Source organism: Chroicocephalus ridibundus, chromosome 7 (genome assembly GCF_963924245.1).
Source record: "Chroicocephalus ridibundus chromosome 7, bChrRid1.1, whole genome shotgun sequence".
Lineage (NCBI taxonomy): Eukaryota > Metazoa > Chordata > Aves > Charadriiformes > Laridae > Chroicocephalus > Chroicocephalus ridibundus.
In genome coordinates, this window is record NC_086290.1 from 55,655,640 (window position 1) to 55,667,558 (window position 11,919).

Below are 11,919 nucleotides of genomic sequence, written 5' to 3' on the forward strand. Positions count from 1 at the left end.
TCCGGTGCGGGGCTGAGCAGCTGATTCGGCTGCTGGACGCTGCTGGATGCTGCTGGATGTGGCCGAGCACCGGGTGAAATGCTTTTGTAAAATGCAAAGGGAGAAAGGTGAAGCGAAATCCCCACTTCTGATGAGAGAAAGGTGATGGCAAGGGATAGGGAGTTGCAAAGGGCATTGGATGTAAGAGGGAAGGTTTGGGTTAGCCGCAGGGATGCTGCGTTACTGCATCTCTGAGAGCAAGCACCAAGGAACATGCAATACGCCCTCGAGGGATTCAGGCAATGGGATGGTATTGGAGGCAGGTTTTCGGGAAGATGCTCTGCAAGCAACTTTTGGCCTTCTGTTAGGTAACCCAGCGCCAGATGCTCAGAGTGGTTGAGACCTTTGCTTGTGACGCACAGCGGGATCAAACTTGGGAAGGGAGCGAAAGGAAGCAGTGCCCTCCAACGCGCACAGAGCCCAGGTGGGCATCGGAAATCTCCGACCGGACCTGCCGCCCATGTTGGTGCTGACTCACACGAGCTGCTGAGCTGCCGTCATATTTTATTGGATATCTTCACTTTTGCTGAGTGTCTCTCCGGTGTTGTCAGCACCCCAGAAAATTCAAGTTTAAAGGCAAAGATTTCATGGGGGTAGCTCTCCTCCCTTCAGCTCCCTACTACCGCACATTTTTTGATGCCGTAGTGGAGCCGTGGCTGCATCCTTGTCCCACCTTTGCTCGCCCCCGGCTTGCTCAGGTCACTGTCCTTCCCTGCCCTAGCAGACCTGCCGAATTTTTAACCGAGCGTTACCCACAGAAGCGAATGTTATTGAAGACTGTTCAGGCGCAGGAAGAGGAAGCGAGGTGAAAACTGCAGCAGAGCTAAAATGATTAATGGGACACGGCTCTCAGAACAGCTTGGTTTGTGATATTAATAACAAGAGAATTCAGGAGGGAACCTAACCTGTTCCAAGCTGTGGAGCCGGCAGCAGCAGGAGACGCAGTTCGGAAGCGCCTGTGCTTATATTCATAATGCAGGAGGAAGCAAGTGGGCTCAGCAACGTGTGTGGGTGGAGGGGCTGAGACGTGCTTCCACCTGGCAGGGCTCATTCCGAACCCGTCCGAACCGCAAAAAAAAGCACGCGGTCATAAATACGTCATGATACAACCAGAAAGCACGTAGATAGCTGTTAAAAATTACTTCAGCTTGAGAATGGTGAACTAAATGGGGAAAAAAAAATGATTAACCCACAAGGGAAGAAGACATGGAAAAAGAAGTATTTAGTGGGAATGAATTTGCTTACAAGATAAAAATATTTATGTGTGCTGTTTCACATTTTCTTCCTAAGCATTCGTGTCTGGCGATGGTGAGGGATTGGACACAGGCTGGGCAGAGACCTGCCCCCACGTTTCCCTGTTCACCGCAAGGAAAGAAGGAACCCGAAACCTTACTAATAGCAGCAGATAAACAGTTCGGCAAGCGGACAAATTTGGGGCATGTCAGCTACTGAAAGCAGAGGCGAAATACAAGGAACTGCCCGCGCTGCTGCGCATGAGGGGGTTTTGCCAGTCAATGAGTCTGTCAATGGATTGGGTTTTTTTTGTCCCGCAGCGTATCTGTGCGACTGGAGTGAGAAGGAGAGAGCACATCCTTTGCACAACCAAATCATGGCAGCTGGTCCAGCCCAACCCCCTGAGACACAGCTGAGCCCGCAGCATCCTTAAGGATGTTGTCACAGGTTTCTCCGGCAGCATCCTTAGGGATGCCGTGCTGTTGTCACAGATTTCTCCTACCTGTCCCTTGTGCCAAATCCTGAGGGGCGGGGGGGGGGGAAACCCAAACAAAAAAAACCCAAACAAAACCAGACTTCCAGTCCTGGCAAAAAGGAAGAAGGCCCAAAGCAAGAGCATCCAAAGCAACCTGCTATGGGGTTGTTTATCACGGGGGCTCTGCCTGGGTGGCTCCGGCTCCCGGGGGAAGGGGCATTCCCGCACGCCAGGCTGCAGGAGGCTGTGCCTGGCCAGGCAGCGGCTGGCAGCTGGCACCAGGGCATCCCGGTGCTGCGAAGCTCCCGGGAGCCACTGTATTATTCGAGGAATGATCTCAGGAAGGGGGACCAACCTGGGCAGCAGAACACCTGCAGGGCCGGTCAAAACGCTGGGGGAGGGAAGGGAAGAGTCTTTCCCTTGGGAGGCCGAGCTCCAAGGCTTGAGCAGGGTGAATGGACGGGCTGCAGGGCAAACGGTGATTTCCTCTGCCGGGTGAGACCAAGTCCTGAGGTCAGCGGTCAAGTGATGCACACTTTGGCCTTTCTTGCTTTAAATCCTGGGGCTCTGCGTGCGTGTGAAATGGAGCTGAGGGCTGGGGAAAAAAAAGGTAGTAAAAACCTCTCTGTGCTGTCAGTGCTAGCAGACACCCTTCTCCTGCTCACCGCGCCAGCAGAGAGTGATGTGCCTGTCTCCTGCGTCTGCAGCGAGTATATCCCCGGTTCCACCTGGAGAATATCCAGCTTCCGCATCAGGAAGGTGTTTCTGGCTGGAAGGGGTGGGCACTCGAGTTTGCGTGGATTTCAGCTCTCGTCACAGCTACCTCTGCAATGCCTGGGCACACTTTGCCATAGACGGCGTGCATTTTGCACAGTAGATCCTTTCCTAAGTGCGGAGTTATAGACTTTCTGAATGAAAACGTGGATACATAGAGCAAAGCATTTCTGTATCATCTGACTTCCTATGGCCTAGCAGACAGAGAAGCGACACACTTTAGAGGGGGACAAAGACGACAGCTAATTAAAAGTTTGGAAGCCAAGCTGCTTGATTTGTTTTGAGATCTTGGACTCCTCAAATTATTTGAGGTGTGAGCCAGGTCTGGCATTAGATGAGCAGATGGGCTTTATGCCTCCCTGGCTGGAGAGAGGCAGATTAAGGGAACAAGGCTTTCCAAAAACAGAAGCGTGACTTTTGCCAGAAGGACTTTGCCGTGTCAGAAGCTCCCACATCTGCTGGCTGTGGCGAGCCCCGGGTTTTTGGTGTTTGGGGGTGTTTGGGAGCAGAGCGGGCTCCTCCTTGTGTAAAGGGATGGGGAAGCTGTGAAAGCACACCCAAACCCCCGTCCAGGAGTAGTTGGGAGCACCTGGGGGAGGACACGGTTTATTCGACAGAATTTATATGGGGGATTATCAATGAAGTGCCAGGTCTTTATTGCGCAAAATGGGTTATCTCTCCCAGATGGGCTGCAGAGAAACTCCAACCTGTGAGTTGGAGAAAAAAGCCATTGTCCAGTTGTTGGAAAAACTGCTGGACCCACCGTTTACCCCCCAGCTGCTGCTGTAAAGCCTCTGCTGTGGGATTAGCTGTGGCCCCTCCAGCGTTACTGGATGGACCTAGGCACGTCCTCGTTGACATCTGGAAGGAGCCCCCTGCCCTGCTGGGAGCAGGCACCGGCAGCGACCCGTCCCCAGGCTGAGCTGCCTCCCTGCAGAAAACCAGGCCGTTTGGGGACTCTTGGAAAACTTCTCGAAATTGGGGTGAAAAAAAAAAAAAAAAAAGGCAATATCTCCAAATAAGGTGTGAATGAAGAGCCCCATCAGATCGGGCAGCTTTGGCCGGCTCTCCAGCGAGCGTGCAGGGACCTCTTGTGGCAGCTGCGCCCCAGAGCTCCCATCCCTGCTCTTCTGCGCGACTTCTCTTGGGACAAACCTGGCCTCCGAGCCTGGGGGACGTGGCTGAATATTTGGCCTGAACTGGTGTCAAGGGACCTGTTTGTAACTGGGCTCGGAAGCCTCCAGCTCCGCCAACTGTCCCCAGTTAACGCCGTCACTGCAGAGGAAGGAAGACAAGGAGAAAAGGCTGGAAACAGGGCTTGTGAGAAACTGCTGCCCAATGGCAAGTCCTGGTAAAATTAAGTAAAATCTGGGCTAAAATTATCCAAAAAAGTAGTATATACGTCGCTGTTGCTAGTGCTCTAGCAGCGGGATCAAAGCCTCTGAACCAGGGGCTCAATTAATCATGGCTTAAATTCCTCCCATGCGGAAGAGGTAGGTAAAAGCTCTCCAGCGTCCAGAAACATTTTAACTATTCCTGTCCTCAACTTGAGCCTGGCCAAATATTCACCTTTAGAAGAATTAACATCACAAATGCAGGAGTCGCTGGGACAAACGGGGCCGGGCTCGCAGGCGTTTCACGGGGTGGGACTTTACCCGCAGGCAGGTGAAGGGCAGGTTGTCCCCACGGAAAGGGGCGGTCGAGGTTTCTGAGGCTAAAACACTGCAGATGATTCCTCGTTAGGAATCGGCTCTTTGCAAGTTTATACTGCAATTAATTGTTAAATGCTTTTTCTCCTCAGTGCCCTGGGCAGCCCGACACCTCTCCAAGGCATGTTTCCCTTTCCTAGGCATATCTTATGTCAAACAGAAATGTTTTTGCATTTGGCCTTCTCAGTAACAGATTAGCCTGTGTGATCCTTCAAGTCTTAATACACGAGATTATTTATAATCCCTCGAGCAGTCAGGTCTGCTGATTACTTCAGGCAGCGTCTGCCTGCCACTTAACTGCTATGAAATTACATTGTCTCGTCCGGCTTTTAAGCAAATTTCTGCAGCATGAACGGATGCTTTTCTATCGGTTGGGGCCATCTCACCCCAGATCTGATTTAATCGCTCCCCTCCTCAGCGTCCCTTCCACCAGCGTATCACTTGTTGATGGTTTAGCGTCCGTCACCCCAGCCAGGACAGCGTCCCGGTCTCCACACGTTTCTGTTTTCGGCAAAGAGAAAGTAGAAAATTTCATCCAAATTTAGTACCTCAAAGGAGAGGCAGAGTTTGACATTAATGAGTGTGTACACGGTGACTCATCCCGTCTGCAGAAGGTCTGTGCAGCAGCCACGCTTCTGGTGGCGACATCAAAAAGCACCAAGGGAGCGATCAAATTACGGGAAGTTGGAAAAGCAGCATAGTTGTAGGATGGAACTAAAGAAATTGTGAGTATGTGATTCTGAATTCCCATAAACCTGGACAGCAGAGCTGGGGTATCCCAGACATCGGGGAGCTCCTCTCGGGACCAGGCACAGGATAGGGGGGTGGAGTACAGGAGTGCTGGGGGCAGAGTGGGGTTTTTTGGCAGGGCAATTGGACCTTCTTGCTTGCTTGATGTGCAACCGGGTCTGGCAGAGCGTGCGTCTGTGCGAGGGACAGTGATGTAATCGATGGCATCAATGATGGCATCACGCATTGGGGATGCTTTGGGGCGAAGGACCACCGGCTGCATGGGTGAGGCGTTCAGCCGTGGTGGAGGAGGAACCTCAGGGGGGGACGAGGAAGGTGTCCCCAACTCCAGCACGGTGATGGGACACCCAGGCCCCAGCTCTGTGGCACGCTCGCAGCCGGCTTTTAGGCTGGCTCTCGTTTCTGGTATGTGATGCCCGGGGAAGGCTGACGCACACCCCGGGGTGCCCATTTCCCATTCCCACCCCCCCTCCCCCCGGCTCCCTGAGTCACACGCTCCCCGGGGCAGCGCTGCCCCTGCCTGGCTGCATCTCTGCGGGGGCGAGATGCGGGAAATGCCGGCAGCGGTGCAGCCCACCGGGCCCTTCCCCACGGGGACGATGCTCGGGGCGGGGGGTGGACGATGTTCCCCCCGCCTCCGGGGCTGAGCATCCCCGACCGGGGGCAGCGAGGCGCCGGCACGGCGGGCGTGAGGAGAGGCGATGCCGGTGCCCGGGGCGGTGGTGGGGAGGTGCCGGTGCCCGGGGCGGTGCCGGTGCCCGGGGCGGTGGCGGGGCGGTGCCCGGGGGCGGTGCCGGTGCCTGGGGAGGTGCCCGGGGCGGTGCCGGTGCCCGGGGCGGTGGCAGGGCGGATCCCGGAGCCGGGCGAGGCGGAGCCGTCGAGCAGCGCGACCGGTGCCCATGGGAGCCCGGGGGCCGGTGAATGCCCATGGCTTTCAGCCCGGGGCTGCTGTTGGTGGCCGGTTCCTTCGCAGCCTTCCGCTTGCTGAACCGGGGGCTGGAGCGCTTGGTGCCGCCGCCCCCCTCGGCCCGGCGCAACCGCTGGAAGTGGCGCAACATCTGGACGTCGTTGGCGCACAGCGTGCTCAGCGGCGGCGGGGCGCTGGCCGGGTGAGCGGCCCGGGCACCGCGGATCCCCGGCGGGAGGGGGGGCACCGGACTGCCGGGGGAGACCGGAGGTGTCGAGGGAGGGATCCCGACGGGAAGCTGTGGCCGGGGGGGTACCGAGGGAGATTGAGCCCGCCGCGGGGGTGGGGGGATGGAGGTGATGGGGGAACCTGTGGGACACTGGGGAGGGTGTGGACCTGGAAAGTGGGGGGCATTGAGAGACGGAGGAGGGGTCGAGGGGGACAGGGGGACCAAGGGATAGGGAGGCACCAAGGCAGCAGGGGATGGGACGCTCCAGGGGAAACAAAAGGACGGGGGTGGCCATGGGGGGACCAGGGGGACAGGAGGGCTCCGGGGGGTCAGCAGCACCAAGGACCCTGGAAGGGAACTGGGGAACCAGAGGCACTGCCTGGCACTCACAGCCCCTTTCCCCGCAGGTTCTGCCTCCACCCTGGGATGTCCGAGGACCTGGTGGGCACGCACCCACCTGGGGCACACAGCCTGGTCGCCGTGTCCGTAGGTGAGGTAGCGGAGCGGGGCTGCACCTTGTTCTGCCCCCCTGGGGGTCCCCCAGGACTCGTCCGTGCCTGACACCAGCCCCTTGAGCCACGTCGTGGGCAGCGATGTCTCAGGCACCCCAGACAATCGCCCTATTCTTGGCAAAGGACAGTGGCTCCTTTCTGTCCCACGGCATCCGCAGCCAGGAGGTACTGGGCACCAGGCTGCATGCCACCATCCTTGTGGAGCAGGCAGGGCTTGGGGCATCCAAAAAGTGCCCGCAGTATGGGGTTGATGCAGATCCCCCCAAAGCCTTGAGCTAAACCTGCTGGCGTGGAGGCCAGGAGCTTTGAGTCCTCTAGCTGCGTGAAGCCTTTCCTCCCCGCTTGCCTTGTCACCTTCTTGCAGATCTGCCACCAGCCCTGTGGTCCATGCTAACAGGCTTCCTGGCATGGCTACAGCTCAGCAAGGAGGTCTGAGTACCTAAAATGCCGACGTGGGGTTGGTTTGGCAGCAGCAAATCCTGCAGCTGTTAAAGGCTCCAGGCTGAAAGGACTTGAGGTGGGATCTGATCCTGGGACGGTAACATGGGTGAGAGTCTGTGTGCTGCCTTTGCTCTCACCCTTCTCCAGGAACAAATCCAAGTAAGTGATCAGTTGCTTAGTGCCTCTCCTTAGGAGCACGTCTTACAAAACGATCACAGGAGGGACCCAAACCACACCAATTTCCTTCTCCTGCTCTGTGCGTGACTCACCACCCACCCAGGGCTTGGGCTGAGCTGTGCCCATCACTTCCCTGAGGGGCTGCCCAACCCAGGGGGGTGCAGAGCCTGCTGGGGCAAGGGAGGGTCCCTTGGCACATCCCTTCCTGTCTCCATCTTTGCTCACAGCCTCTTTGTTGCCAGGTTATTTCCTTGAAGACTTTGTGGACATGTTGTGCAATCAGAAACTTCACCAGTCCTGGGAGCTGCTTTTCCATCACTCCGTGGTGAGTCCACCGGCCGCTCTCCGAGGGACAGACCCTGGCACTTGTGCCACCAGGGAGGCTGGGGCTGGGGGACCTGAGCAGGGTGACTGCTGTTGCTAGTGAGGGTGTTTGCTGCCTGTTACAAAATCTGATTTGTCAGCCTGCGGAGAGGAGCCCGGCAGCCCAGACAGCACAGCCTGGGGCTCCTCTCGGTCCTGTGGGACTCGTGTACTCTTTGAGGCTCTGCAAAAAGGTAACCAAAGATTGGGTAGGAAAAAAAACCCAAGTGTGCACAGAGTAGAAGGGCAGAGAGCTGGGCTGGGGGGATGATCCATAACAGTGGCATGGACAGGCAGTGACCCAGGTGTCCCCGCTGGCACGGGCAAGCAGCTCAGCTCCTGCCAGCTCCAACACTCGAGTATCTGCCAGGAAGGGCTGCACATCGCCTCCTTCCACCTCCCGCTCCCCGGGATGCTTTCCTCTCATACGGGTCAGAGCCATGGCCATGGGGCTGGGGTGGCTGGAGCAGCCGTGGTGCAGGAGCCCCCACATCAGTGCCCTCTGCCTGCCTTGATGCTCCCAGTGTGGATTTCTCTGGAGCGTTGTGGCTGCTGCAGGGCAGGAGGGTGGCACAGCCCAGCCCGGAGCTGAGCAGCAGAGACGCTGCACGGTACAGGGGAGGCACAGGGGTCTGCTGGGCCTGGGGATGGGGGAAAGGGACAGCGCTGGGACCTACCTGGGATGAGGCGGGGGAGGCGATCGTCAGACCTGCTGCCTCGCAGAGCCCAGCGAGCCCCGCGGCTCTTCCAGCCGCTGCTCACGAGTCAAAAGGTCATCTTCACAATAGAGCTAATTCAGGCCAGGACAGTGATTTAACAAGCAGGGAGCAGATAATCTCATTAAAGACCCAATACAGAGAACAGCATTAATGGTATAAACTGAAGAAAGGACTGAGTGTGCTAAAGCGCAGGCCCGCAGAGCCAGTCGCCCTGCCTGGCAGGGAGGGTGTGGGGCAGGAATCACATCCGCTCTGCCCCCAGCAGCCCTGACCTCTCCTGCGGCATCCGGCAGCCCCGGGGTGCTTCATGCCAGGCTTGGGGCATCCCACGGGGCTCAGATGCACCAAAACTGCTTAATCCCTGCAGTGTGCCTGCTCTTGGGAGACTCCCTGAGACAGCAGCAACCGTAGCCCTGGGCTACATGTCTCCCTTCCTGCCCCATTCAGCCATTCACTGCATGTGGAAAAACCTGCTGGGCCACAACCAACTGCTTTCTCCAGGCCACAAAAGCAGGGTTAGGTCTGGCTGCTGTCTCCTCTGCCAACCTGGAGTTTATAGAAATGTTTCCCTCCCCTCCCACAGGAAAAAAAAAAGCCCTGCTCAGGTTTCATGCAACGGTGGGGAGGCTTTATCTCATGCCCGAGGCTGCAGCGCTGGCTGGAGGCTGCCATGCTGCAGAGATATGTGTGGGGTGATGACCAGTGGTTTGGCACTGGTGTGATAACCATTTCCGTCTCTGCTCCACACTGCGCCCAAGCATGGACGGCACCAGCTCGCAGCAGCTGAGATCAACCAGCTCCCAGGCTCAGCCTCTCTTCTTTCTCCTTCCCAGGTGATTGTCTGCTTTGGTATTGCAGTGCTGCTCCATCAGTACGTCGGGTTTGCCCTCGTGGCTTTACTGGTGGAGATTAACTCCATCTTCCTCCACCTGCGGCAGATCCTGCTCATGGCCAACCTGGTGCACACCACCTGCTACCGCCTCAACAGCATCATCAACCTGGGCACCTACGTGGTGTTTCGCATCGCCACACTGGCCTGGATGACCCGCTGGCTCTTCCTCAATCGGGAGAACGTGCCCCCGGCAACGTATGCCGTGGGCACGGTGGGCATGGCAATCATGACGCCCATGAACATCATCCTCTTCTACCGCCTGCTGCGTAGTGACTTCTTCAAGTCGAGCCGGGACGTGCAGCGGGAAAAGGAGCAATAGCCCCCTTCCCCGCAGGGTCTGGGGCATGAGCAGCCCCGAGCCCGTGGAGGAGGACAGCAAAGCGCAGCAGAGAACGAACGTGGCTGTTTCAGTACCTTGCGCGGAGGATCCACACTAACAGAGCATCTGGGCTTTTCTTGCGGCTGCAGATCCTGGGCCCTGCAAAGCGGAGAAGGTGCTCACAGACCCAGGCACTGGGGCTCTGCTTCCCCCGCACCTTTGGATGACGTGGTCAGATGATCGGGAGCTGCTCCGAGAAGCCTCGGCAGCTCTCGCAGCTCTCCAAGGCACCACTAGGATGAGAAGGGAGCAGAAGAGCACTGTTTCCCCACCGCTTTTCTGGACATCCAAACACCACAGTGTGTTTCTAACTCCTTTGGTGCTGCAGCCCACAGCGTCCCATCGGCCAGGGGACACTGTGCTCAGCCCTGCGTTCTCTGTGGCACTTCCTATGGGAGCATGACCAGGCAAGAGAGGCTCCAAGGCTTTGCCCTCAAGGCCAAGGCCAGTAAAAGCCAAATCCTGCATTCATGAGTCCTCCCCGAGGAGATTGTCCCAGGTGGGTGATGGAGGGAGAGGCTGAGACCTGGCTGGGTGGGGGTCCAGGTGAGGGGCAGAGCACTGGGCAGCAGGTGCTGCGGCGCTGTGCTGGGAGACGGGTGGCCAACTTCTGACAACTGGAGCTTTTTCCGTGTCGTTTTGTTCCCAGATATGTTAAGTGCCCATAAATGAGCGTGGGAGAGCGTGAGTCGCTGGCCAGGATGATGCTACGTGACGGTCACTTCCCACAGATGTGGAGTTTTCAGGCATAGGCATCTATTAGGATTTAGGCATCTATTAGGAATGAAAAGTTCTGCTGCAGAGCCCAACGTTACGCTCTTACCTAGCAGCAAGAGCTCTTACTAACACAAGCTTTTAATAAATGGCTGCAAATGAAACGGCTTGAGGGGAAGGGGCTTAGACAGAAAAAGGCACTCAGCGTCCCAGGCTGCTCCAGGGTGTCACTGCTTAGCACAGTGCTGCTTATCCTATGTCTCCCTGCCGCGGAGTAAAAATACACTGTACACTGGCACACTCTACCTCTCTTGGGGTTTTTCCCCCCCGCCTCCTTTCTATGGAGGAAGATGAAGGTTTCTCCTGTTCCTACTGACACTCTCTTGCCCTCCTAGGCGAGGGGAGGCTGCGCTTTCCTTGGGGCTGGCAACTGGGAGGCTAAACGGCAGCAGGACAAGCGCCAGCTCTTGCTGTGGCTCTGCCTTTGGCCGTGCTGCCCCGAACTGCTTGTGACCTGCGGGGTTAGGAAAGCGCCGGCTGTGAAATAGGGCAGGCTGCAGGCAGAGCACCCAGCACGTGGCTTCGCTGCTTTCATTCCCGATGCTGGATGCCAGCTTGCAGCAAAGATATGATCCTTGTGGTTTGCTCTGCCTGTCCCTGGAGCCTTCCTAGGACAAGGAATCAGAATTTTTAAATTTTTTTAACTCCACATTTCCTTTTCCCCACCGATTCCCACACACTGAACTGTTCCCCAGCAGCCCAGCACTGTCTATAAAAGCAAGATCATCCCACTCGGGGTTAACGTGTACCGGTTTTGAGAAACCTACTGGATCTGTCATGCTTTGTGTGACAAATAACCTTTAACTCAAAATCTCTCCTTTGGTTGGAAAAGCTGGGGCACAGGCTGAAACAACGCACTGCTCAGAGTGGGCGGCACTTGTTTCGAGGCGGAAAAATAAAGGGAGCAGACACATTTCTGCCTGGGCAGGGAAAGACAAGCGATACGTGTGGGCAGTGGGAGGCTGGAGATGACTCGTGGCCAAAGCCGCTTACGTTTCTATTTGTGGAGAGCGCAGGGAAGCTTGCAGGTTCTGGAGATACCTACTCCGTGTTTGGGTTTGTCATCTCAAGCGGTATTTAGGTGTCCATGTGCCCCTCGCAGCTCCTAGGTGGAGCGGAGCTGGCAGCCAGGGCTTTCTCTTTGGTTTGACCCATTTACACCCAGTTTTTGAGGAGCTGCTCCACTGATCCCTGCCCTTAGTTGCTCAGCGGCGCTGGCTCTGTTCTCCGGCCTCTGCCCACACCAGGGACATTTCTCAAGACCTGGATTGTGTTCCTGCATTCTTGCCGTCACGTGGATGCCATATACCCCAGGCACGCGGGGCTGAGGGCCTGGGAAGCCTGTTTTGGTAGCCTCTAATCAGACGTGATTTTCCCACAGTGCTATGGTGGGATAAATGACAACTTTGCATCTCACTGCAGCTGGATGTGGGGTACCCTGTGTTTGTCCCTCCTGATGGAAAATGCCACAGCCTTGGCTTGAAGGGCTTTGGGAAGGGACCAGCCCCACTGATCCCCCCCATACAGTGGTTCACAGAGCTAGAGG

At 56.8% G+C, this 11,919-nt stretch overlaps 1 protein-coding gene across 2 annotated transcripts; it reads left to right on the forward strand.

The window, feature by feature from the left end:
• Positions 1-5,111: 5,111 nt before the first annotated feature.
• TLCD2 (TLC domain containing 2) lies at positions 5,112-11,224 on the forward strand. Of its 2 annotated transcripts, XR_010072088.1 has the most exons (6): positions 5,112-5,385; positions 5,954-6,089; positions 6,524-6,606; positions 7,489-7,571; positions 9,162-10,098; positions 10,249-11,224. XR_010072088.1 is itself a non-coding variant. In XM_063342291.1 (5 exons), the coding sequence occupies exons 1-5, from the start codon at positions 5,181-5,183 to the stop codon at positions 9,537-9,539; spliced, it is 885 nt and encodes a 294-aa protein (XP_063198361.1). In that variant the 5' UTR covers positions 5,112-5,180; the 3' UTR covers positions 9,540-11,224. The 2 variants fall into 2 exon arrangements, 1 of the variants encoding a protein (XP_063198361.1); XM_063342291.1 differs by having other exon boundaries at positions 9,162-11,224.
• The last annotated feature ends 695 nt before the right edge of the window (positions 11,225-11,919 follow it).